The 26458-nt window shown below is 38.8% G+C and overlaps 1 protein-coding gene across 2 annotated transcripts in view; it reads left to right on the top strand.

Moving 5' to 3' along the window:
• LOC111238507 overlaps positions 1 to 16054 on the top strand; it is a 39535-nt gene extending 23481 nt beyond the window's left edge. For both annotated transcript variants that reach the window (XM_022768065.1, XM_022768064.1), the window contains exons 5-14: positions 2682 to 2859; positions 5913 to 6096; positions 6195 to 6294; positions 6458 to 6653; positions 6884 to 7035; positions 7327 to 7557; positions 7798 to 7864; positions 11654 to 11764; positions 11862 to 11909; positions 12000 to 16054. In XM_022768065.1, the coding sequence (XP_022623786.1) occupies positions 2682 to 2859; positions 5913 to 6096; positions 6195 to 6294; positions 6458 to 6653; positions 6884 to 7035; positions 7327 to 7557; positions 7798 to 7864; positions 11654 to 11764; positions 11862 to 11909; positions 12000 to 12121 (1389 nt within the window). In that variant the 3' untranslated portion in view covers positions 12122 to 16054. The remainder of the gene's footprint in view (positions 1 to 2681; positions 2860 to 5912; positions 6097 to 6194; positions 6295 to 6457; positions 6654 to 6883; positions 7036 to 7326; positions 7558 to 7797; positions 7865 to 11653; positions 11765 to 11861; positions 11910 to 11999) is intronic.
• Positions 16055 to 26458: the final 10404 nt, after the last annotated feature.

The following is a 26458-nucleotide window of genomic DNA, read 5'->3' as shown; positions in this document are numbered from 1 at the left end:
TACATTATGTTGAGCATTTTTCAAAGCTTAACAGTCCATGAAGTGAGCACTTCCATCCTCTTTTGCTGGTTCCCATGTCAAAGTTTAATGTTTATCCAAATGACTGGAGTTTGTTGGTGTTCTCCTGATTGGAGTGTTTTTCTTACCTTCACTGGTGTCACTTCATATCAGTACAGGATGGAGGCTGAAATGAGATTTCTTGAGAAAGGAAGAATCATAGTGAACATTTTATCATCTTTATTTCTTTCTACAAACTTACATTATCATTGTGCTTAAAAACATTTACTATCTTGAATTGCTTGATAAAGTTGTTAAGGGGCAACTCTTGAGGTTTGACAGTCAAATAGTAACATTTTTAAACGTAAGAAGCTAATAAATTGACGTTGTCTCTATTGGGAAGTTTTAGCTTGTTGTTTATCTTCTATGTTTGAGTTCATAACAAGAATGTTTAGCAGCTCACATGTCAGAGCTTTCCTCCTGACCATGAATGCATCACTTGGAAGACTTAAAAGCCTCCCCCTTTTTAACTGCCTCAACACACAAAAATAGTTTCATGTTGACAGTTAAATAAAGATGAATTAATGTTAACTGTGCTGATGACCTACAGTATATGTGTGAGTACTTTCATACTGACACATAATGAACTGAAATATAAAATCAGAGCTGACCAATCATGATGCTGAAATGTTTACAGGAATGTCATCAGTTAGTGATATGCTGACAGCAGCGAGTGATACCACATCCTGTATCATGTCCTGTCGAGAGCCTGGACAACATTGTCTGTGGACCACAGGATGTTTTCATGGGATGAGCAGTATCACTGGGGGATAATAGTGTTTTAGTGCAGATTGCAGTGTAAGAGGAAGAGCATCTGTTCTGCATCTGAGTAAGTTCGTCACCAGCTCTGACAGCTTGGCTCAGTGTCACAATCACACCACTTGTTGGCTTCCCTCAGCTGACCTCAGTACACACAGGGTTGTTTTGAAAAACACTTGAGAACAACATGATGTTTGTCCATAAAGTTGTGAGTCTTCACACTTTTTTCAGTACATTATGTATATGTGTATACTTATAAGATACTATGAAAGAATCTGATGTTATTGATCAGGTGAAAGGTGAGGAATCCTGGCATCTCAAACTCACACATCCATCCCACGACAGGCTGATGGGAAAGAAGTTATCATCAGAATGTTCTGTAATCTGCAGCAGATAGAGATGCTGTTTTCACTCAAAACATCCTTGAGTTCCTTGAACTTTACTGTAGGTCTGCAGAATATCAAACCATTTTTCCACACAGATTCCACCGAGACCAATACGAACGCAATTCCACTCTAATCGTTAAAATGATTACCATTGTTATTTCCTTTGTTCTTCCCGTCCTGCTTCTCAGGCCTCCCCCTGTCTGCTTGGTTTTGTCGTGACTGGTTTCCCTTTTTTTTTTTTTTCATTTCTGCCGTTTCCCTCCACGCTATTTTTGATCCCGTATCAATCAAATATTCATGTAGAAAGACAGATGACTCCCTCAGGCTTACTTGGCTTTCACTTTGTGACGCAAGGACAAAACACACAAAAATAGTTAAACACACTAGGCAGGTCAGGAGAGTGATTTTCATTATTTAAACACACACTTGATAAACACTAACAGGATGAGAAAAACTGTTTCTTCTAAAATTACTCAGCACACTACCGCCCTACTTATTTTCACAGACAAAGGAAGCTGAATAGTTTGATGAGTCAGAATCCAGTAAGTATGCATCACACTCTCAGAAATAAATGATTAAAATAGAAGCACACAAAGAACATTAAAACATGACATAAAATAAATATGGTACTTTATATACATTTTTTTTCAGTTTATGGGTTCACTTCAAATAAGAGATTTCTTGGAAAAAAAAAAATAAAACTCTCACCAAAATGAGCTGTTCTTTAGGGTCAGTGTTTACATTATGAAGAGATGCAGCAGTACTTGTACAGCACTTCATTTCCCCCTTCAGCCTCTGGACTGCTGGACAAATCAGAGTAGATTAAAATCCATTGAAGTTTGAGCCCAAAATAAAACAGGAACATTGAATTGTTATTTATTGAGCTACTTTTTTTTTTTTTTTTTTTTTTACATGTCTAACTGTCTAGAAACCTGTTCACTCCTCTAATCCTTATTATTCATGCAAAGCAAAATGTAAACTCCATTATTTCCCATTGGCCCAGACGAGGAAACAGCAGTGTCTAGATGTATATATTTATACCTTGTATGGAGCCAGATTCCAGCCGACTGTGGTGACGCACAAAGCTAAAAAAGGTCCCATTTCCTGGCCCCACTCAGGAAGCAAAGGAAAGACCTTGGCTCCAACAGGGTTGTGCAACTGGGCTCGTGGACACTTAACCATAATAAACATTTCTTTTTAACAGGACCCTGCTAGGAGAATAGAGGGAGAGTTGGGTGGAGGGTAATAGAGGAGAATGGGAGGGATGGGCAAACAAGTTTGATATGACAGAATGTTGAGCAGACATGAGGTAAATATAAATAAATATAAAGCTTACTCAGTCAATTCTGTGTTATTGTAGCAGTGGGTAACAGAGAGACACGTGCCTTTTAGGACCCCAGGTGATTCTGATTTGTGTTCTTTTGGGAAACTGCCTTTAATAAAAACGAATTGACATTGACTTTCACTCTGTTTTTAAAGTTGAACAACAGCTCACCAATCAACCTGCGTGGTAATCAACATCATAACAATGTCCACAAGCAAGACTTCCCCACCCAAGATGAGGAGTTGGTCAGGTGGGCACAGCAGAAGTTTGGGGGTGTGACGTCATTCACCACAGTCCGAAATCTGATAAGAATCTCATCAACAGGAGCAGCAGGTGAGAACTGTTCGTGCAGCCTGGCTGATATTTAATTAACAACATTTTTAACATGCCATACGTATGAAATGAGGATGCATGTGAGACAGCATTATAGTATTCCATCAGGTCATTGCAAAAACTTTCCAAAGGACTTTCTGGCTGCCTAAAAGTGTTTCAGATTTATCACCCTTGTCACCCATGATGTTTATCTGGAATACGCTATCTGCATCTTTGTTTGGTCTAAAACAGTATTTCTGGTGCTGAGGAGAGCAAAGTAATTACAGTCGGGAAAACTTACATCTCCAGCTTATATAACTCAACAGCGCGTCTGCAGTACAGTAATCAAGGATGGATGCAGTGTTGTTCCCAGAGCTCTTGATAAAATTCATCACTCACATTATCTTATCTTAAGCGTGTATAAAAATTCTTTCTGATGAAATCACTGAGAAAACACCGTGCTGTGATGAGACCGCGCTGTGTTGAAAAAGCCTTTTTTCCAGCGTCTGCACATTCCACCTCACTTCTTTGATTTTTAAATTTTAGTTTTCACAGAACAGATTTCTGTTACTGCAGTTCACCAACACACTGATGTCCAATGTTCTCATCTCAGTTTGTAGGAAAAACAAGCCCAAAGCAAGCGCACTTGTTATGCTTTGATTCTTAATGATATAATTGTGCAACATGGACGGATTTTTTAAAACCACAGATGTGCACATAGAGATAAATAAATGAAAAGAAACCAAATGTGTTGCTTTGAACCTTTTCTTTTAAACCAGAAAACTCACCGTATGTAGGATCAGACGATGAGAATGTAAAGAATCGACTGAGAGAGAGTGGACAACAACACCTGCCCCCAAAAAGCTGCATTACATACAGAACCAGACCCCATGCTGTTTTATTTTTGGAAGCTTCTATGTGTGGGCCACGCTCTGGCTGCTATATGACCATTCTCCTACAAGACACCTTAAACAAATGAGGGAATATACAGTGTACTGAAATATATCACCCTGCCGCAACTCTGTATACTTCAGGTATTGAATAAAATCCTCCAAATCATCTCAATCCTGTCCCAGAGGAAGCAACCCCTAATGACAATAGAAGGCAAACATTGCCTTCTATTTCAGAGATGTCCAGGGTAAAGCTGTGTGTACCTACTAATCCTTTATCATATACAGCAGTGAGCCAAACAACAGCATGGGCAATAACAGCAAGAAAACAGAATTTAAGACTAGAATAATAAGCAGTGCTACTACTGATTTTAAAGCCCAGTAAACCTCCTATGATGCTGCAAGTTTGAAACACAAATACCTGTACACTGACAAGCTTTGCCATATGGCAAAATCTCATGTAATCAGTTTAAATCCTTAGCTTGGGTAAGGTAAAGAACTGGGGACTTAGCTTGCATATGCCAAAATATTTGGAAAGGGAAGCTATGGACAAATGGCCAACAATGCTGGAGATGGAGGCACAAAATACGCCATGATTTAAAGTGAGCATTCAAGGCTGAGTAAAGGCTGGACATAAGGATATTATGGGCTGCCTTTGCCAGCAGCAGTAGCAGCAGGATGCTCGACGCAAGCACAATTATTTCCTAACAAAGCCACCTTAAGGCAGTTTGAGCCAAAGCGGAGCTCTGACATGGGTTAGGATAGAAGTGAACGGCAATGATGCTGGAATAGTGATGGCCGCTTTTATGTCCAGTGGCTTTCACAGTGTTTTTGACAAATTTAGTTTTAATCTCTCCTCTTTATGATTGCCTGTGCTTCTCCAAGTCTATCAATTATAGGGATTTACTGTAGGTGATGGTTTAACATCCCTGTCTGTCAGAGGCATACTCCTCTTGTCCCATTTTAATTGTGTTTTGTTTTTCAGCCATCCGCAGTTTAAGCTAGTGCTTTAATTTACTCATAGCCCACCAGGGCATTCGAATTACTCAAGCAGAAGAACAGCTCACATTGCTATTTCGTTGTATCTCTTGGCCTGTGTTGGGGTGTTGGGCGAACTTGTGTAGGCCTTGTCGTAGGCGTTTGAAAAATCTGTGCAATGACTACACAACAGTGTGTTGCCAAGTTGAAGGCTTATTAAGTAGCTGAGTAGAAAATATGTACATGTCCCTCAGGTTTCTTGAATGTCTCAGTGTGATTTGAAATTCATGTCATGCTATTGCTTGTGCCAAAGAGGAGTGTTAAGGCAGCTCGGGGTAAAGGCAGCTACTCAAATTCTAGTTGCCCGGCTAAAAGCCAGTCAGGATTTGTAGTAACTAGAAGTAGATTGAAGTGATACTGCACCCAAAATACTACCCCCCAGTAGGCTTGAAAGACAGTTGCTACAAGCTGGTAGTCTCTGTGCAAAGGGGGGTATAGCAGCGATCAGCTTGACTTCAATGTGGTTACAATATGCTCAAATACGCCTCAGATATTCCCTTGGTTATTTCCCACTGCTTCTCGTATTTGGCCGTTGCTGTGATGAGGCAATACGAGGTGCTGTGGGAAACTTATATCACCCCCATTTCCAGCATAGTGTTATGAAACAAAATGCGCATAGCAATTTGAGCATTGCACCAGGGTGCAGCTGTAAACAATCAATCAACATTATTTGGTCAACGGCTGAGTATAATGTTCTCCCATGAGGCTGCTCCTAGAACAGCTTCCATATACGGAAAGGCAAGGTGCTAATGTGTCTGTCCCAGCAGTCTGGTCTTCTGTTGCAAACTGGACTATGGTTCCCCAGCACTGGTCACCAAGTTAAACACTGTCAACTAAAATGTCTGTTCTGTTACTGGAAGAAGTCTCGAGGAGCATCGCTCTCAGTGAAACTACCCTGTTAGATTGATATAAATAACAGAATATAACAAAAGTATTGGTTATTGCAGCCACTACACTACTGCCAAAGTTAGGTATTAGAACAGAAGTGGTGGCAGTCCATTTTATGGAGCTGGTGTCTACTTAAATAAATGTAGAATTTTTTTTTTTTTTTTTTTTTTTTTTACTGGTAAGTTCCACTGGAATCTCATTTTGTGTTACAAACTATGAATTAACACTGACAGAAAATGAATGTTTGTGCTTTTACAGGAACCACCAATACTGGCTCTCATCATTGTGTGCTTAAAAATGAAGATGCATCAGAGAAGCACTTCATGAAGATTGAAACAACAACTTTGGCTTCACCATTCACATCTTGCTCGCCACAGCAGCAGATCCCCAGAGGTGAAGCGGAGCTTCACATCATAAACATCCCAGAGAATGCCAGCACATGGTAAACCTTAAGATTCAAAAGACATCTATCTTGTGTATTGTTTTCGCTTTCCTTATTGCCAAATGTTCTCATGTCATTTTTGATTCTACATATTGCAGCAATGTATCACTTCGCATGGACACAAAGGAGATCCGGGTGTTCCTCCGAGGTCCTCAGGGCACCACATGGATCATCCTCAGTCAACACACCCGGTTTGGTGTAAGCTTACACATACACAGTCTCCAGTAGTTATAGCTGATTTACTGACATACGTTTTCCCATATCTTGTAAAATGAGCTTGTTATTGATTGAGTACATGTACAACACTGTTTCCAAATCATTACTGATTCATCTGAACTCTTCTCGTCTTCTCTTTTTACAGTCTAACAATGACATCCTGCTGCCCGCCCTCGCCCACAGAGTACCGCCTTCATATACAATGAACAGTGACAATGCAGAGGATGTGCAGAGGAAGGCTTTAGATGTGTTTAAAGTCAGTACTTTCACCAGCTATACTGAACTCAGACCAGTGGGCTCCACAATTGTAATGGCTCTTGTAAGAAATGAAAGTCTTGCAGGTAAGGACAGTAAAAGGTAAACATTTGTTTTGAGGCATTTTCTACAGAGTAGATGGAGTATGGCAAAAAGCCATTGCCCACACATAATGCATGTTGCACAATACCAGCAGTGAGAGAAATCAGGAGGATAATGACTTCTATAATAATAGTATTTTTTAAGACAAAGAAAGTACATCAACAGTGATAAAATGGATGTAAATAGTTAATTTTGTGTTGATGCTTCTCTACAGAACCATCACCAGAAACAGTACCAGAACCAGTCGTTACAGATATTGCCCCTCATCAGATGCCTCTGCTGATGCAACTGTACACCTCCCCTGATTACCGTTCTCCCCTGGACCCCAACACCAGGGTCCAGAGTGACAAGAGAATTTATGCAGAGGTAAGAAGTCATTCACCATCTTTCTAGATATAGTGCATTTAATATATATAATACATATATTGGTTAGTCCGTCCCAAACATTTCAAAATCACTTTACTGTGCTTACGGACAATACTGTATGTCTTTCTGACACACAGCTATTAAGATTCAGAGTGCTGTACTCTGTATAGTTTTTATACTCTTTTTTTTTATAGCGTGTAATGCTTCACCTCGCTCAGCTGATCTGACAGATTCTTGTGCTTTTTCCATTCCTGCCTCGGTTTATTTTATCCCTCTCTCTGTCTCCTGTAGATTTCTGGGCACGCTTTAGGCGATATTATCTTAACCATCAAGGTGATCGGCTGCATTGTGCACTCCAAGGGTTTGTGCCCTGTTGAGAAAGAGCTGCCCTTCATCCCAGAGGCCTGCTCCCCAAATTCTTGTCCCAACAGCACCCGACTCAGCTTCTCCTTAGATCAGCTCCAAGAGCTGACGTCCACCACCTGGGACCTGGAATGTTCTGTCAAACTATGCTCCAGTGAGGTAGGGGTTCATCTTAAAAATCTTAAGCAATGTAAATAAGAAGAAATAAGACATAACAACATAACCTGTGTTAGAATATTCCTTTGGTTAACTACAATATTTGGTATTGATGTGTTGTTGCACGATCAAGACACTGAAGCTTAAATGCAGTTTATAATCTTGTGACGTTGTGACCTTTTGGGTTTTTTGATAAGTTGCGTTCTTGTTGCCGTTGATAAGTTGTTCTTACCACCTCACTAGAAATGTGGAGATGGAGGAAGAGTGAAGAGGAATCTGGAGGTTACTCAGCCGTGTCTGCAACCACCAAGTGAGTTCAGTTTAAACTCCAAAATATGGATCAATACTTTTTCTTAATTATCTCCCTTGAAGCAGATGATACTTTAACCCACAGTTAAGCAGTTTTATCAGAGGATTTTTTCATACTGGTATATTTATGATGGTCTACATACAGTGCCCTTGTCTCCCTCTCTTTCATTATGTTTTTTTGACAAAACAAAGATATTTACTGTGATTTATTCTCAATTACTAAAGCTGACATTTAACAGCAGAAGGCAGCAGGGCATGTGGTAGATTATTTTGTTCAAATTTCCTCGATTTATCTAATTCTTGATTAGTTCTTCCTCTAATATAAATGATATATAATGTATAAATTACCAGTTTAGTAGAGCGAGGAATTTCACAACAGTTAACAGAAATATTTGCAACACTATAATAAATTAATTATTAAAAAAAAATAAAAAACCTCATTATTTTCGCATTAATGAAAATGCCCCAAACGCAACAACGCAGAAAGGTCCACTCTCCAAAATGGTCCACATAATGCTATCTTGATGGTGGCCTTACTATGAAGATGAATGTTTCATGGGCGTGTTTAATTCTCTAACAATAAACTCTCTGAACTCTCTGAAGAAGAAAAACAGAAACTTTTTAAATTACCTGTTTTTGCCTTCAGGACTTAAATGCTAATCTGGTGCTCGGTCAGTGCATTGCTGTTTGCTGCTGTAATTTTCAGTCCTATTGTTGCTTTCATTGCACAAAACACGCAGCGCAGACGGTTGTCATAGCAGTGAAGTCAGGATATGCAGTGAAGCCAGTAAGGGGTTGTGGGGCAGGCCCTCGTCCTTTAGGAAGGCCTGCAGGCTGACCTTGTGGCCACAATCAGAAGTAATGGCTCTCAGGGGAGGGAGGTGAAGTCCTTTGTGTTTCCAAGGGGGTATGACTGCGATGCTGTCCAAACAGCCACTGGACCTTGTGCTATTGTCGGACCATTCAACACAGTTGACTCAAACAAGGAAAGATGCCTTTCTCCAAAGAAAAAAGCCTCCGGGCTGATGATTAATTTTCTAGGAAAATTCTGATTCCATTTCTCAGAAAAATGACAGAAGAAAGTAGACACTGATTGAATGGGGGAACACCTGGAGTTTGTCAGACTTCTCTGTAAAACTGATAAAGGATTTGTTTATTTTTTAAGCTTCCTTTATCCTCCATTTCCTTTTTTAAAGAGAAATACAAAGGCTGGTGTGTCAGTGTTGCAGCGTATGTGGTGAGGAAGCTGACTTAACTACTCATCCTTTCCTGTGTCCTGTTTGTCCTTGTCTTTTCTGTTTTGCTAATTAGAAATGTATTTTTTTTTCGTGGAGGAACTGAAACACAGGAATGGAATTAGTTATGAAGGAACATGCTGGTTTAGAAGGTCTGTTTACGTGGCTCCATTCATTAGCCAGTGTCAGAGTAACAAGGGTTATATCAGCAGGACTAGCAGACTGCGTTCTGTCGCGAGCCTTCCCTGGGCCGGACTGAGTGCTCCATTCAGCAATCCTTCCTGTTTGCTAGTTTTCATACAGAGTTCTCCAGGGAGTCACAGCTCAGGCCTGCTGCGTGTCTCCTCCTCTCCACCTGCACTGGAGCTTCTGCTTCCTGCTCCTGTTTATTCAGCTTTGCTGTCAAAGCCACGCTCAGACAAACGAACACAGCAACTGATTACAGAAAGAAAAAAGTCTCAGGAGAAAGCCTGCTCAAGCTGTTGTGATGTTTCTGGCCCATTCGGGGTCAAGGAATGTTCCTTACTGACAGATCAACAAACTAGGTTGACTGTCTGGGATGCAGTTGGTTCAAATGCCCACAAGATGTCACTATTCAGTGACATGATAATCAGCTAGTATTTGCTATTGTTTAATCAAATAAGCATAATAGTAGTTAATGTAATTTTAATTTTAAAATTAAATTAACCCCTCTGGAGTTACATGTACAATATTACACTTTGTAATTCAATTTTGTCGATACAGTTCAGTTCAAATGTTGAAATGATATTAGCATGAAGTGATTTGATCTAGGCTCAGAGCAGAGGCAGCTGCATTACATACAGCAATTATTCAAATGTATATGATACACAGAGTGGTGGCACGTTTCTACGAAACAAACCCGCTGTCTCCCGTCCTTCATGTCCTTCATGTCCCGTCTGTAATGTACTACAGGGAAGGAGAGCTGTATTGTATGAGGCCCACTATAGTACTTAGCCTAGCACTTTCCACCAGGAGGCAGGAGGCAACAGAGGCAGGTGAGAGAAACTCGTGCAAAGGTGATGATTAGTTTCTTCCAAATGTTGTGGATACATGTGGGAGGATCTCTACAGGTACCAGAAAAAGGGGAGAGTGTTTGCACTCTGTTTTTCTTGATATGCAACACATAGCATGGGGACTTTGGACCGCTTACTTACATGTTCCAGACAAAGTTGTGTATATAGCCTCTCAAATTCAGATTTTTGGTACAAAATTGAAGACTGTAAACAATTTAATAGCCAATTTAGCCCAGTCAGATACAAAAATTACTGATGCAGTTAAGGTTTAGATCATAATTGTAACTTCCGAAACTATGTTCTGTACCAAAACTTATTCTATATATGTATAAAAACTGATTTTTAAATAATTTTTCAAGGACTTTTAAAAAGAAAAAGATTTAAGAACATCTAGCATGTTTTTCTCAGCTTGAAAAGTAGAAGCAGGGATCAATAATTGCCCAGTGAGTAGTTGTAGTTGTACAAACAGATGTCGGAACAGTTTGAGGTGATGTTTGAATGAAGGGGAAAACTGTCAATGATCTATTGTAGAGCCCTCTTGAAATGACATCTGTCTCAAGGTGATCTGTTCATACCCTTGCCGGACCACAATGAATGAAGCAAAACTGTGGGATGGCCTTGCCAGACTAATACAGTATGTCTGCACTCAGTATTGTATGTCAGAGGCTTGATCAAGTTTTAGTGTTTGCCTGTTCTCTCACTCTTTCAGAGAAAGTGATTTCTTTATTGCTGCTGGCTCCAGGTTTTATGTTTTCTATTAAGTTTGTTAGCAGAGAAGCACGTTGTGTAGGGTAAGCCAACACTCAGCTAGCTCAAAGAACAACACCAATGCCAAACTTGATTGTAAATTGAAAATTGTATCATTAAATTGGTTCGGAGGAAATGATAGACTACAAATAAATTTTTCTGGGTGAGTTCACCCTGCAAAATTAATGAGTGTTAACATGTCCTGCATGGGCTTTGCTTGTTTGTGTCACCTCATCTAAGAGAGAGGTGGGAAGCTTGTACAAATCACATATTTTTAGAATCTCTACCATAAATCTTTAAATTAACTAGCATATGTTGGTTTCAGCTTGTGCAAGTGAGAAAATCAACCTGTAGAGATGTAAAACTGTTGATCACAGTGAACATTTGGTCGTCTCGTTCATTATTTCATCAAAAATCCATTGTCATTATATAGTTTGACAGTTGAAAACACACATGTAATGTTTCATTCATGCAAGTTTCTACATCCTGAATTTGAGTTTCAGTTGCCTAAAAATATTGTATTCACTAGAGACATTAGTGCTGCTACTGTTAAGAACTTCAAGAAAACGCAAGGGTTTTCTGTCTGTGTTCAATATTTGAAATATAGCATATTACCTCTCACCTCTGTGGGATTGACAAGCATGAGTCTCTGCAAATTTATTTGCATAGTGTGTTGTCATTAGCAGTAACAATCAGTTTTGACTTGTGGTTGTGGCTGTTTGCTGTTGTTTAACTGAAGCTTGCATACATTGTTCTTTTATGTGTATGTTTCAGCCCCACCATGCTTTGATTTTGGCCTACCTGGTGTTCTGGGCATTGCATTTGGAGGGTTCCTGATTGGAGTTTTACTTATTGGAGCACTGTGGTTTATCAAAATTAAAACAGGTAAATGTATGACTAACAATGAAGTGTCTACCGTTGAATATTGATCTGTATTCATATTTTTTCTGTATTTGAAATGGTCTCATTGTGTTTAATTCAGGATACCCAACTGGACTGGACATGAGGTCAACTGCAGCAAATCTTCCTGGTAAGATTATTTTTTATTTTTTATTTTCATCAGTGTCTTTCTTTGTTATCATGTTCTTATCTGATTTTTTTTATCCTCATGTTTCTTAAGGATGTCCTTGCTCAGGAGCAAAACGACAACCAGTTTCTACCAACCCTTCCCCCTCTGAGAACAGCAGCGCCAACGCTAGCATTGGAAGCACCCAAAGCACACCGACCAGCAGCATGGCATGAGATTATGGTAATCTCCACCACCAGTAGGGCCACCATCTCCCTTCAAAGTAACCTATATGGGTTTTGTGCTTTTGTTTTCTTTAATAATGCTTAAAAAGCGTTCTTCCCCGCCCTGCCCCCCTTTAAATTCTCATTAAAAAAGCACAACCACCGTCTTTGACACACCAAGCCTGAAATGGATGTGATCTGGGAGTTTGTAATGGTGGGTGGGAGGGTGTGGGGGGGGGGATTCTGGGTGACGGATAACAGAAGTCTAATCAATGGCTTCTGACGCTCACCTCTGTAGCCTCCCTGTAAAGTCAAGCTCCTAGACAGGAAGTTAAAGAGGGCAAGAGAAAAAAAATAAATTGGCTCCCAGCAACAGGAAAAACAAACCATATCCCCCAAGAGCTAACAGGAAATTCACTGCATTCCTTTCAATGAATTGTGCTCGTTTGATGGCAGCACAATAATAGTTAGACAGGAGACAAACCAGTCAAAAGATTGACTTTGAAAAACAGATGAAAAGCTGTTTTGCATTCACATCTAAGCTACAAAAATACGAAGGGCTTTCGGCTCAGTCCAAAAAGTTATCAACAACACCTGGGGGACTGAAAAGCTCAACATGTTAGGATCTCAAACCAGTCAATGAAATGCTCACTTCGAGGGGTATTTGTTCTTAATTGGAGTTCGAGGTCAACGGTTAACAGCTACCTCCTATTATTTAGAAGTCTGGAGCTAAGTTTCAACTTGACACTAGATTTCTCTGGTGAATTGATCTTATTTTTCTGCCTTTTTAATTTTTTTAAAATTCTGTGTCACTTTAGGCAAATAGCTGACTTTAGCTTTTTGTGCTATCCAATAGCTGTATCAGGGCCTCCAGATCAAAAGATTTCTTTGCCAGTGCTTATTTGATTTTCTAATTACCCAATAAAACCAATCTAAGATCATGTTTATGGCCCACAGGTATCAATAAATCATGAACCATTAAGAAAAGGGCTTTTATTCATGTGAGCTCAGAAATAATCACTCTTGTAATGTACAGTAGCACATGCAGAGTTGTATGACTGTATTCAGAGCTGAGTAATGTGCCCATGAGGAGGGGCCAGCACCAAAACTCCTTCACATCGGTTTTCAGGCCTCACACTCATATATGGACTTCAGCGCCACTCACACAGCTACGCCCACAGGGTGGAGTTTCCCTAAAATAGTCTGTCTGGAGGTTGAATTCCAGTACTTTTCCTTTACACAATATCCATGTCCATCACCACCGCCTGACTTTATTTTTGTTGCAAAAATAAAATCCATGGTTTTAGTAACAAACACGATCACATACATAAAGAGAGCTTTATGAATCGCAATTAAGTGTTTTCAGGCTGACTTAATTATCACCCTGTACACCAAGATGCAGCTGTTTAATGGTTTATAAACCATTACTCTTCCTTTATTTAAAGATAAGGACTTGACATTAAACTGGACAAAAACTGTCCACCCTGCTTTGCTCATATTCAATGTTTTTTCATTCAATATGTAGCCAGCCATGAATGCTCTGCTCTGTCTTGTGAAGGGGAAGCATTTTTAGACCTCTAATGGATGTTACGGATCACCAATGCATTCAGAGCTTTCCGCTTTGACAAACAAGCCATCATTGCTACAGGTTGAAGAGTTGCCACCTCGATGTGACCAAACTCCTAGAAAAACATAGGTACCAAAAAAAGAAAAAGAAAATAGGCTTATATTATATTATATAATGAATTTGATATTTAATTAGCATTTCCCATGCGGAGAGAAATTAAATCTTTGCAGTTTAAGTTAACTGAGTGTTTTAAATGAATAATCATGGTATATTGGCAAACCTTGTTCCCTAAAAGCTGAACGCAGATGAAACCTGGCAAACTCAAAAGATGTGCTGACTGAAAAAAAGCTCCCTCCACTTTTTCTTTAACCTTTAAACATAAACTACCTGTATAAGTCTTAAGTTTGGACTCAATAGTATAATCACTAGTAACAATAGTATAATACCAAATTTAAGATGTTTTGTCTGCAACAATACATAAGAAAGTAAATTGTGCTTTAACCCTATGAAGACTAGTTTAAAACTCCAAATCTAGCTTTATTTTCATCTTATCACAGATCATTTGTAACGATATGGAAACCGACGTTGGAGAGAAACGACTTTAAATGATTAGTTAAAACGATAAACTTCAGCTTAATACATTTGATCAGCTGCATCAGCCACTGCAGTGCTAATGCTAGACAGAAGCTGCACAGATGCATTATGGGGGGCTTCCACGAGGGCTACAACTGTAGAGTGACGGTTGATCCGTGAACCCACTATTTTCAGTGTACAGATGTAAATGTATTTTATATTTTTTAATGCCACTCTTTTACCTCTTTAAAAAAAGAAAATATTTCCGTCACGTGTCAAGTATTGTACGTAAGCAGGCAACATTTCAAAATCTACAGTAACCAGCCTCAACTCAAGCACCACAGTTGTGATGTTAAAACTTTTCTTTATATGCATTTGATACACTGATTTACTTTTGGTGATGCATGTATTTTCACATCCCAAATAGTTACTCACCTTCTTATTTGGATTGCTAAAATAATTAATTCAACTTCAAACCTAATCTCAAAATTTGTTCTGTGTTTTTCAAACCAACTACGTTTGTAAGATGTATCCTCATTGTTTGAATTTGTGTAGAGACACAACAAAGAGGGCCAGTACAAATTGCCACTTGAGTATTTGTGCAATATGATGAGGTTAACTTGTATGTAATGTCTATATGTATCTTTTTTTTTTTTTTACTATGTTTTTTTGTAAGTGTTGTATGATATTCTGACTTTGAATCATTTTCTTAACCTGCTTCGTTCTTTCATGTATTTGAAGAACTGGGACAATTTCTAATCAAGGCACTTATCAAATGCACAAGATTTTTTTGTATTGTAATCTTTTGTTTCTTGTACTCTCATATAGATTTGAGTTTTTGATTACAGCGTAGTCACAGACGTGTCACATCACATGTCACAGGCAGTACATTTTGGTTTTGTTGGTTTTACCCCTGTTTGACTTTAGCCCTCACTGTAAGATTCCCCTGCAATCCCAAAACACAGCATATCTCTGCTGACACTGACATCCTGACATTGTATTGAGTTCATCGTTCTGTCTGCTGTGGGTGTGATGGGGAAGAGCTTTGTGAATTCTGAAAGACAGAATGTCTCACCACAAAGTAGCATCCCAGTTAAACATGCAACACTCTGACAGGTTTTAGAGAAGATTCAAACTTAAGAAAGTGAAAATGCAGCAAATAGTGAGAACTTTTTCCATTTTATTTTAAAATAATGCCGCATTCTTCGTCTTTTTTTCTAACACATGTATGCCTGTGTTAAACCAGTCCCAGTGATTGTCTCACACCGACGGTAAAATCAGTCAGTTAATTCACTTGTTAACCCTGCAATTCCATTTGTTACCTCTGACCACTTCCTCCTCCTCCGCAGACACTCTGCACATTTAACAATATATGTGTGTCTGTGTGTGCATATACATAGTATATGCACTGCATTTCTGTGTGTGTGTGTGTGTGTGTGTGTGTGTGTGTGTGTGTGTGTGTGAGTACATGTGTCTACATGTAGGTGTAGAATAGAAACTATGACTACATTTATATAAGCTGATTCTTCCTCTAGTCTCTTAACAGTGTCCAAATTCTGAATGCTTACCGAAAAATCTGAAGCCGGAACAACACGTCAGAATGTCTGCTTTGATTTTATAAAGTATAAAATGCAGTGTTATTTTTGTGCTAGAGCGGGGCAGCCTTTTACCATTTAAAATGGGTCCTTTTGTTGAGATAGTATTCAACTGATGTCATGTATTCTTATATTGTTTCTGAAGAAATATCTTTTTTTTTTATCTTTTTGTCTGGAATTATCTTAATAAAGTGAATATGACAAACCTTTTTCTTTGTGTTTTTTGGTGTCTTTGTTACAGCCTTGTGGCATTGTAGTGGGTCAACCACGAGCATAATGTAGTTTTGGAAAAAAAACAAACTCCCAGGATACCCAGAATCTCTCAGGACAAGTGGTATCACAGCAGAACGCTGACACAGGATAAAGAGAAAGAGGCAGAAATATGACACACCGCAGAATGGAACTGAAAAAGTAGGAACAATAAAGATTATACTGTGTTTAAGCTGTAAATGCCTGCAGGTTTGATAGAAATATTGTTCAGCATGCTGCAGGTATAGTAAAAAAAACACAATCGCTGCAACAACTGCTGTAACTGATGAGGTACTGCCACTACAGTAGGTGAGAGCTTCTCTCAAGTTTGTTCCTGATTTGATTTGACACTTTTACATTAGCTCTGGCATTGTACAAAGACTTCTCATAACATTACCAACAGAGAACATCACTCACTTCAAAGTTACTATTCAACCCAACCAGTGGATATGTACAGTTGAACATACTGTATGTACAAATGTACTGAGTATTTTAAGTACTCATACAGAAACATTCCAATGCTCAGAATTCCAAATGCCTGAATTATATTATTTGATTATTTCTATTAATAGTGATGCATCAGCGTTTAAGCATGCTCATATACTGTTGGCTCGATGAACCTATAGCCATGCACTGTATATTATGAGGTCATCATAGGATGCAACTAACTGCAGCTGTTGATTCAATGTAATTGAGAAAAAAAGTCTAATACTTTAATCTGAAATGTAGCAAACAAGTATAAAGTCCCATACAAGAAGAAAATACTCAAGTACTTGTTGTTATGCTACCACTGGGTATTTTGAATGTGTTTCCTCATGTCATCTTAATTTTTCTTACAGACTAGTTGCTAAACATTGAACGTGGCACCTGTTCTTTCTTGTGAAATCATGTTTATTCAAATCCTAAAATGATGCAGAAAATTCTGTCTTATTATGACTTTCATCCGATTCAGCAGAGCTTGACTTATGACTGACTCGAAACACAATGAGCTTAAAGAATTGAAAACGTCATCCTACATTTATATTATGAGTCACATATAACCTTAATTGTTGGGCGAAATGATGAAAATAATGGTGTTTTTCTCTACTGACGGCTTTTTCCTGAGGATTCAAGTCTTCCTTTTTACATACAAATTCAATCATGTTTTCAGGACTGGAGCCAAGGCACACAATGCATGTTTATGGACAGCCTTCATCTCCAAATATGACCATGGAACCATTTGGCCTTGCAGGATAAAAGCACACACACAGGAGGCCAAGGGGCTGTTCTTTTGTGCAAAATTGCACGTTTAAGTGAGTTATCTGTGGATAAAACTAGTCTTCACAGTTCCGTTCTATAAAAAGGAATGACAATGTCATATGTTCTGTATGAGAGTAAAGAAACAGATCGATAAACCAACAACCCTGTTGACTTTAATGAAGGATGGTAATTGTTAGTGGTGTTGGTTAAGTTGTAACCTAACCTGATGACGAAAAATTTTAATTGAAATCTCTAAACAAGTACAGAAACTACGACTAAAAGGAAAGCAATTCAAGAGCCTCACGTAGACAGTAACCAATGAGATAACATTACCTCTTGATGGTCTGCTGCCATTTTTTGTAATTCAAATATCATTTGAATTGCCTCTTCACCCCCCATGGATGTTGACAGTATACATACATTTACAGGTTTCATCTTGAACTTACCATACCTCATTTAAAACAGCCACTATTTCAGTGCAGAGAAAATGAGACTGGAGGAAGAAAAGGGAATAATGCGAGCTGAGCTGATGTAAATATTGACTGGAAGGTGAACGGAAACAAGGACGCAGCTTTGTTCCATAATCTTCAACAGAAATAACTTCCTACACAGAAGAAGATGGAGAAAAGGTGACTGATGTCTCTTGACAATCTTTATTGTATTTTATTCAACTATTGTTGTTGATTAAAATGAAAGAAATACAGAGATAACAATTGTTTTGCCCCCCTTGTTTGGATTTCTATTGATTTGCGGGTTAATTTCCATCTTAAATACCTTGATTGTCATGACATAAGAAAATTCCACTATTAATTATTTAAGATTTAAGGTCAGACAAATACATTTCTATGTTTCAACCTTGCATTCACAAGTAAGAACATGGAAATGGGAGAAAATGGCAGCCAATATTTTATGAGTTTAACAATGACCCTATGGTTATATAAAGGTCATGTGTTTAATCATATGTCCTGGAGCGCTGCATAAGTACTCAGCAAACTGTCAATTGTGTAGAGTTGACCGGCGACTATGATGAAATTAAAAAGATAAACTATTCCAGTGTAGCTTTCATTATACTGTTATATTTCTTGGTAATACTGCATAATGACTGGCTGCAGGGAAATGTCCCATTACATTTAATTACTCTGATAAATGGATTACTGCTGACCACCACCAGATGGTGCTATATTTTTTATTTTTCTCTGAATGCACCAGACTGTATTGTGCCTATTAAGAGAAGAAGACAATGAGCCTCACTATAATGCAAAGTATTAAGCAAATTTGCTGAGAAATAATTGAATGAAATCAGTGGAAAAAAAGGAAGAAGAAGAAAAAAAGTAATATAGCAATGCAGGGTAGAAGCAGAAAACTTGGAATACATTTCTGGCCACCACATGAAAACTGTGCTATTGATACGGTCTGATTTGAACTGCACATTTATATCTTTTCAACAAAATCTGCATTTCACAATAGAATATATCTACAGTGTATTTAAATACCTTTCTTAGAAATAGGTTAACAAATATGTGACTGATGCTGACAGGAAGCCTATAAAGCCTCGAGGGCATGTTGAATTCAGGAAGCTACATGTGAGCATAACTGAAGCTACTCGGAGTAAGCCGCCTCTCCCTCAGACTTTCACACCCTGAGGCGCTGTGCAGCAAACAAGGTTGTTTACACGCTCTGAGACGGTATACAGGCTCAGCCTCTCTCCACATCTCTCACCCACACTCAGACATTCACTCTCTCACAAGCACCCATACACTTGCCCAACACCTCACTCAGTATCCACAGCCTGGACTGGGATAATCCTCTAACTTATAGGCAGTGTGGTGTGCTTGAAGCAAATCCCATTCCTTGAAAATGCAGACACCCACCTCTGGAGCTGATGTGTGGCCCAAACACCCCAGAGTTGATACAGCATGGCGTTTTCTTCTTTTATGTTTACTCCTTTCGCTCCCTTCCTTGCCCTCCTGCATCTAAGTAACTCAGACATGTGGCATTTAATAAAACTGTCCTTACTGCAATCGCCATAATAACTATTTGACACTTTATACAGGCTGGACATTTTTTGTAATATGGTAACAACACACAGGACCTGTATTACTGCATGCACTCTTCACATTGTGGTTAACATTATGCAGATTTGCCAGTTTTCTAATTTGTCATGCATAAAAATTTCCTATTCCACTTTCTAGAAATTAAAAATGAAATCACTACAGATCAAGAAAAGTGAATTTCATAAGCAGAAGGTGGATACTTCTGTGATTTGGGGCCAACATGCTTTGCATCAGAATGAACAGGTTGCACACTAGAGGGGAAAACAGATGCAAACTAGTACATTCAGTCTTAGTCAAGTTGCAAGTGGGGATATTGTAGTAGATATAAATGGTGAAAGGATAATTACTCTGTAAAGTCCCCTTTTACGTATTTTATGCATGCTTTTATGAGTATGATGTATAATTTCTTAACGAGCGGTCCGGTACAGATGTCAATCCATCTATTCAGCCAATTGGGGACCCTCACTTGTTTCCACACCAGCTGAGAGGAGCAAATGTCCCAGCGGGTTCTGAGACTTCCCCACTGTCTCCTCAGTTGTGGTAAGAACACCTCCAAAGGGCCCCAAAGGGAGATCCCATAACAGAAGCCGGGACAGCCTAAACAGGATGGAGGTGGACAACAGGTCTCACTCCTGGAGCAGTTTCACCTCTACGTATCCTTGCCTTTCTCTCATCTCAGGGTGTCAGGCTGTCAGGGGCGCTCCCTGTTTCACACTCTTCTTTCAAATGAGATGCCCAATAGTAGTGCCTGAAGCAATGCATTTTAAACTTCCATAAAGCTAGGTCTATCCCTCAGACAGACAGGCTCATGTGACAGAGCAAATGCATGACTGTTAAGTGTATTGACCGGTTCAATATAGCAAAGGGACGAGAAATGGCTCTGTCTCTGCAGGGAACAAGTTTTAGGGAGTTTTTTTTTTCCAAAGGAGGAAAAGAAGACATCATTATTGGACCCATTCAACCAAAACTAACCACTTACCTAATCTGCAGCTAATTTTAGAAGAGACCTATATCTTTCTAAAGCCTGTTCCTTTAGCATTTGCTTCATGAAGAAACTGGTAATAACATAGTGTAAGGAACTGTCGCTGTTGTAAGGACCTTCGTGAGCAGAAGAAGGTTTTAGCCGCTTGCTGGCTACCTGGTTAAACATTAGCTGGCTGCATGATTGCTTTGCATTTGCACTTGTTGTACTGCATTGCCAAAATGAGCAAGGCATCCCACCACACCTCAACTTTGTTTTCAATGTTTTTTAAGAGTAATGTCTTTCCATTAAAAAAAAAATCGACTGTTGGAGTGATACACTGAATACACTGAACATTTTCTCCTTGAGCTTCTTGCTTAGTGATCCAGTGGATGTGTAATTTGCCACAGCTAAATGCTTTGCAGGTAGTCTATTATTTTTATTATTATTTCCTGGGTTGGCTTTCTGCTAACTGTCACAGCAGATTATAGTTTTCTCATCCTGTTGCTCTCTCCTTTAACTGCTAATGCTGGTCTCTTAGAGAGCTCTTTTCATGTTTAGCAAGTTTTCTGAAAATGGACAGAGCAAAGTACGAGACTCACTGAGGTGTTGATTCTGCTTGTCATGTGTAACTTGATTTAACTAATCTCTAAAGATATACACCATTGATACCAGTTACTCTAGCTGCCCCTTGACTGTGCATTGTGTTGTGTTGGGTGGAGGAACGAAGGATGGGTAGCACATTCTGGCTTACTTCATGGACTGGTCAAGTTACGCACCCAAAATTATGGTTAGGAACATTGGTCAGTCATATAGCTGGCTCACTATGTTCAGCACTAACCGAACACAAGCTCATTCAGCACAACAGCTAGCTAGCTTGTTTACTGAAGTGAACTATTTGATATTACATGACCTATTTAGCACTGTAAAATGCACCATATCCACAAGCAGTCACAAACACTATGTTTTCATAACCCTTTGCAAAGTCTTTACTTGATCAAAGTACTGTATGTGGAACAGAAAGTATTGTGCATTGCTGTTGGATGTTTTACCACGTACAAACTGTGTGAAGTTCTCAGGGAGATTTCCAGGATTTGATGTTTTCTTTGAACTTGCTTGGCAGCCTTTAATTTTTTTTTTTTTTCCCCACAGCAATGTTATTTTGCTTATTTTTATTAAGACCAAAATTATTATTGACCTTGTCTGGCATGACTGTTTTCCTCACGGATGATGATGTTATTGCATCAGCTTTCAGTCTCTCAAAAGTGAGTGTATGCCAGTGTTTTTGTGGTGCTGAAACAGCCTGTGTTAGTTACAGCTTAAATGTGATTGATAAATTTCCTCTGTGAAGCCGAACTAGCCCCACAGTGGCAGATATGGAAATAAGTGGAAAGGAAAACACAAATGTAAATTAGTGTAAGCAGTAAGTGTAGCTCTAGATAAACCCCTGACTGGCTGTAAAGACAAGTGCCTTCGTGTGCAGAATGCTGAGCACAGCTAGCCCCTTGTAAACAAAGCTTCTGCTATTTAGTTTCAGTTGGCTTAATTAGAATGAATGAGGGGGCCTTGTGCAAAGAGGACAGTTTTTGGTGGGTGGAGGGAGAGAGAAATTGGCTATGGTGGCTGGAAAGCTGGACTGAGAGATAAAGTTACTAGCGGGTGGCATGGACCATTTGGACAATGACAAACAAAGCCTCCAGCCAAAAGCACAGCCGTAATGAATTTAGGGGAACAACATACATGTTAATGTGCGTTCAAATCAAATTATTATGATTGTATTCCATGTTTTATCTATACACCAAAGAGAGATGAAGCGTGTGTGTGTGTTTGTGTGTGTGTGTATGTTGGAGATGATTGTTTTTATGTGCGTTTGTGAGAGTGCATTTGCGGTTGTGATTTGTTTTGGCAGACTAATATTTAGCATTTAAGTCCTGGTGAGGCACTTCACCATATGCATTACAGCAATGGGAACAGATTGTTGTTCATAATAAATTCTAATGCCAATGCAATGCCGATTAGATTATAAAATGAAAATTTCCTATTACGGCGAAGTTTCTCAGCAGTGAACTAAAGTCTCCATGAAATTTTGTGAAATATCTATATATGCTTACTAAAAAAATGTGCTAGAATGTATATCACTGCAGGGGAATGTGTTGTAGGAGTACTGAGCTGTTGTAAAATGAGTAAAAGCACAGCTCCAAATCTGAGAAGTGCCACTCAAATGCAAACCAACTTAATGGCATTTACTCATAAATAATGCAAGAAAAACTGTAATGTATTGCACCATGTGTTTTTTCCGCAAAGGGCATATATATGTACTTTATGTTGTGTAGACTGATGGTTCTTCATCTGATGCCTTAAGTAAGTTTGATTTCAGTGATGTTTTTATGAAGGGGACAGTCATAACATTACTTAATTTGTGACTGTGAGAAAACAAGACTTGATTTTTCAAATGTCTATCTTGATTTATTTTCATTTGTCCTCTTTCTTTTTAAAGAAACCCTAGGATATCTGCTGCTACACAGGGTGCTGGTACGCCTTGATCGTCTGTGCAAGCAGCTTATAGTCACGTTTTGTTGTTAGGCGACCTCTAGTGGTTGAAGTGATTATGAGTGATTATAAATTAGGTGATGTAGTATAATGATTGACAAAGTCAAAGGAGGATGTTGGGGTGGATGGATGGGTCAACAAAACACAGGACTTTCACACAGGAAGGTGCTGATTGTGTCCTGTTTCAAACTAATAGGCAGCTATCCTCCTTTTACCCATCACTGTTCCACAATCTTTACTGTGTTTATTATTGCAATAATGACAACAAAAGTCCTCTAACCTTAAGGAAGTACTTATTTTAACCCAACCTGTGATCTTTTTCAAAACCTAACCAAGTAGTTTTTGTGTCTACAACAAATCATAACCATTCACAACCATTTTTTATGGTTTATTATAGGTACTGTTATTATTGTTACCATGATGGCAAAGATACACCTGCCACAGGTACACTCTCATGGGTCGTATGCGAGTCTAGGGAGTAGGGATGAACGACCTATTATAATGCTATTGTGGAATTACATTATCATTTAAATATATTCCCTATAGGCTTCCATATATATGGCTGTTTAGGTTGGAGGACTTGCTGCCCTAAAGACAGAATCCCCCATTGAGCACCTTAAGTATGGACACTAATGTCTGTGACTAAATACCATTAAATACAGGGCCACAGTTCAGCTACTGCCCTTGCAGCCTGTATTATAGATTCATAGTAGAGTCATCATAGAGTTTTTGTTTTAAACCATCAGTCTAAAGTAACGATAGAGGAAAAATATTCTACTTGTGCTTCCTAATAGTTGTATTTGTTTGTGTGTTGTATTCAACAACTACACTACTCACAAACCTGTGACATAGAGGAGCTGTCAAAATCTCATGGGAGGTGTAGTAGCACCACCGAGTGTCAAAATATACGATGAAGGAATACATCAGTTCCATGTCCACCCACAGACATGACATATTGAGGGTGAGAGGTCACGTCCACATAAGGGAAGGTGATAATGACCAATGTTTGGGGCAAAGATGGAGACTGGAACCCAATCAGGTATGTGTCACAGCGAGTCTTGTCAACCACACAACACTGGATGATAGAGTAGCTATTTTTAAATGTAAATTATCAAAACAAAACCAAGAAACAAAAGACTGAAAATGCAAATCTAAAGTTTTAGGGGGCAAGTTAACAAGTCCGATGAACACAAAATGTGCGTTTGACATTAATGAATACAGTTAATCTACATTTCGTTGGAAATGCATTAGGCACTGAACAATGGTAATTAATCACCATCTCCCATCTGAGGTTGCATTCTCTCCTGTGTAAGTGTGGTATATAAACAACAATAACACAGAGGTTACGGTGTGATGTGTTTAAACGCGAACAAGTCGCCCATATTGACTTTGTGTCACCCTTCCACTTGGCCTTTTGTTTTCGTGGGGATGGCCTGTCACTGCGATGGCAGTAGAAGGAGCGAAGATTTCTCTGAGGAAAGACGGCAAGGGAAAGGTCATGGTGAATAAAAGGCTTTTAATCTGAGTACCTTGTGTCATGTGCCCAGGGAATATCAAAGTCATCCCATTTCTAGTGAGGTCAGACCAGGGCAGCCTCCCTGTTTGCCCACTGCTCTCTTCTATGTTTGTGATGCCTAAATACCCAGGGTTGCAGAGCTTTAAGAAAAGGTTAGAAGCAGCATGGTGTTTTGTCTGACTGTCTCTCTGCCGATGTGTGTTCCCCTCTCTGTGTCGATGTGTTCATGTGTGCTTGCGTAATGCTCACTGCACAGAGATAATATTTGAAATGTGGCTCTGTTTGAAGCTTAAGGCTTTGTAATGTTACCATCCTCAAACAGAGGAAGGACTTGATAATGTATTTGCTGTCATTTTGTTTTCAACCATCGAAAACTGGAGCAAGATTCTGTTGCTTCAGTTGCGATATTCAGACTTAAATGCATCACAAAAGCTATGACATTTCTATACGGTTTATATAAGTTCTAATATATATTAGATGATTAGATAATTTTTGTTATACAATATGCTGAGAGTGTTTGTCAGACCATGGCAGTGGAGATAGATAGTAAAACTTTACTTTGATGTCAGCAGTGTTGTCAGCTTGGCCAAATGTCTGGGCAATTATTTAGGAACTGTAGCAGTCTAGGGGATAGCTTGCCAGTCCATTAGGTGTGAAGTGGAATCACGTTTTCAACAACACTGGCTCCTAGCATCCATCATGTCACACATTCACAACTATCGGACTCCACCACAGTGCTCTCTGACTGCTTTTAAAGTTGCACTCTGTGATCCAAACTTAAACAAAAGGTTAAACAGCGCTAAAAATCAAGACGCAGCAACGAAAAAAGCAATCACTTTAAAACTGATTGACAACTATAGAAGAACAAAAACGTCAGATCAGACACACAGTTATAAAGACAAAATGTGCAAAGCATAGACAAAGAGTATACTTGTATGTGAAACTTGAGAAACACTCACTGAACAGGAGAGGGGAACTGCAACACCTGCCTGCCGCTTCCTGTACAGCTATAACATCCATGTATTTCCATTTCAACCAGGAAATCAGAAAACCTGGAATTTAAAACTGGAATATCGGGCAACACACACTATTAGAGAAAAAAAAATACTGAAACATACCATTTAGGGTGTCATTGCAAGATAATACTAACACAATTAAAATGTATTGGACACTAAGTGGATGACATATATACTGTATAGTTTTAAAAAAGTGCCAAAAGAACAAATAAATATTAATCTTTATAAGATCCAAAATCCACAGCAAAAGGTATAATTATTAGTGAAAGTATCCATGTTTTGTTTGCATAGTGCAGTTTTGAGCTCAGATACACCAATTATAAATGGTTATATTATTTAGCCAATGTACAGTAGCCTATATACCAGGTTTATCATGAACTAGTTCATTTTTGGAACTGTGAACTTAGTTCAAAATTGAAAAAAAATGAACTATGAACGTGAACTAGTTCATTTTCATCTGTATGAACTGAACTTTTACACTAGTTCTTTTTAAGTGAGAACTGGCACAACACTGCCAATAACCACGTTATAATGAACACTCTAGTGACCACCAGCATTGTTTGGAACTAAAAGATGATGATTGCTTCCATCTACAATAAAAAGAACAACAAAAAATGGAGCACGATTGAAGTGTTATATTGTGCATCTGAGCAAAGATGTAGACAATTCCTTTTTAGAAGCGATGGCCTGACTTCATCATGTTTGAGGATTAAATTGGGGCTGATGTTCCTTTGATGGGTGGTCAGCTAGACTGAGATTAATCTGATTTTGAAATGTATGCGTAACAAAACATTTTTAGTGCTAATATGAAAGATAATAGTATGGGCACTGGGGTTATTTCCATGATGGCACATTAAGGAAAACAATAATATTTCACTGTTGATTTGTATGTTTGCAGTTCATATGTTGCACTAATAAGGTAGCTGAAAAAACACACCTGTGTGTTTATCTAACATTTCAATTGGGAATATTTTTAAATAATTCTTTCCCATTAAATGAGAGCAAAGCATATGCAGACACTTGCAGCAG

The sequence above is a fragment of the Seriola dumerili genome, unplaced genomic scaffold (genome assembly GCF_002260705.1).
Source record: "Seriola dumerili isolate Sdu_G_001 unplaced genomic scaffold, Sdu_1.0 BDQW01001389.1, whole genome shotgun sequence".
Lineage (NCBI taxonomy): Eukaryota > Metazoa > Chordata > Actinopteri > Carangiformes > Carangidae > Seriola > Seriola dumerili.
Note: the sequence above shows the minus strand (reverse complement) of the source record. Positions and strands in the feature narration are given on the sequence as shown.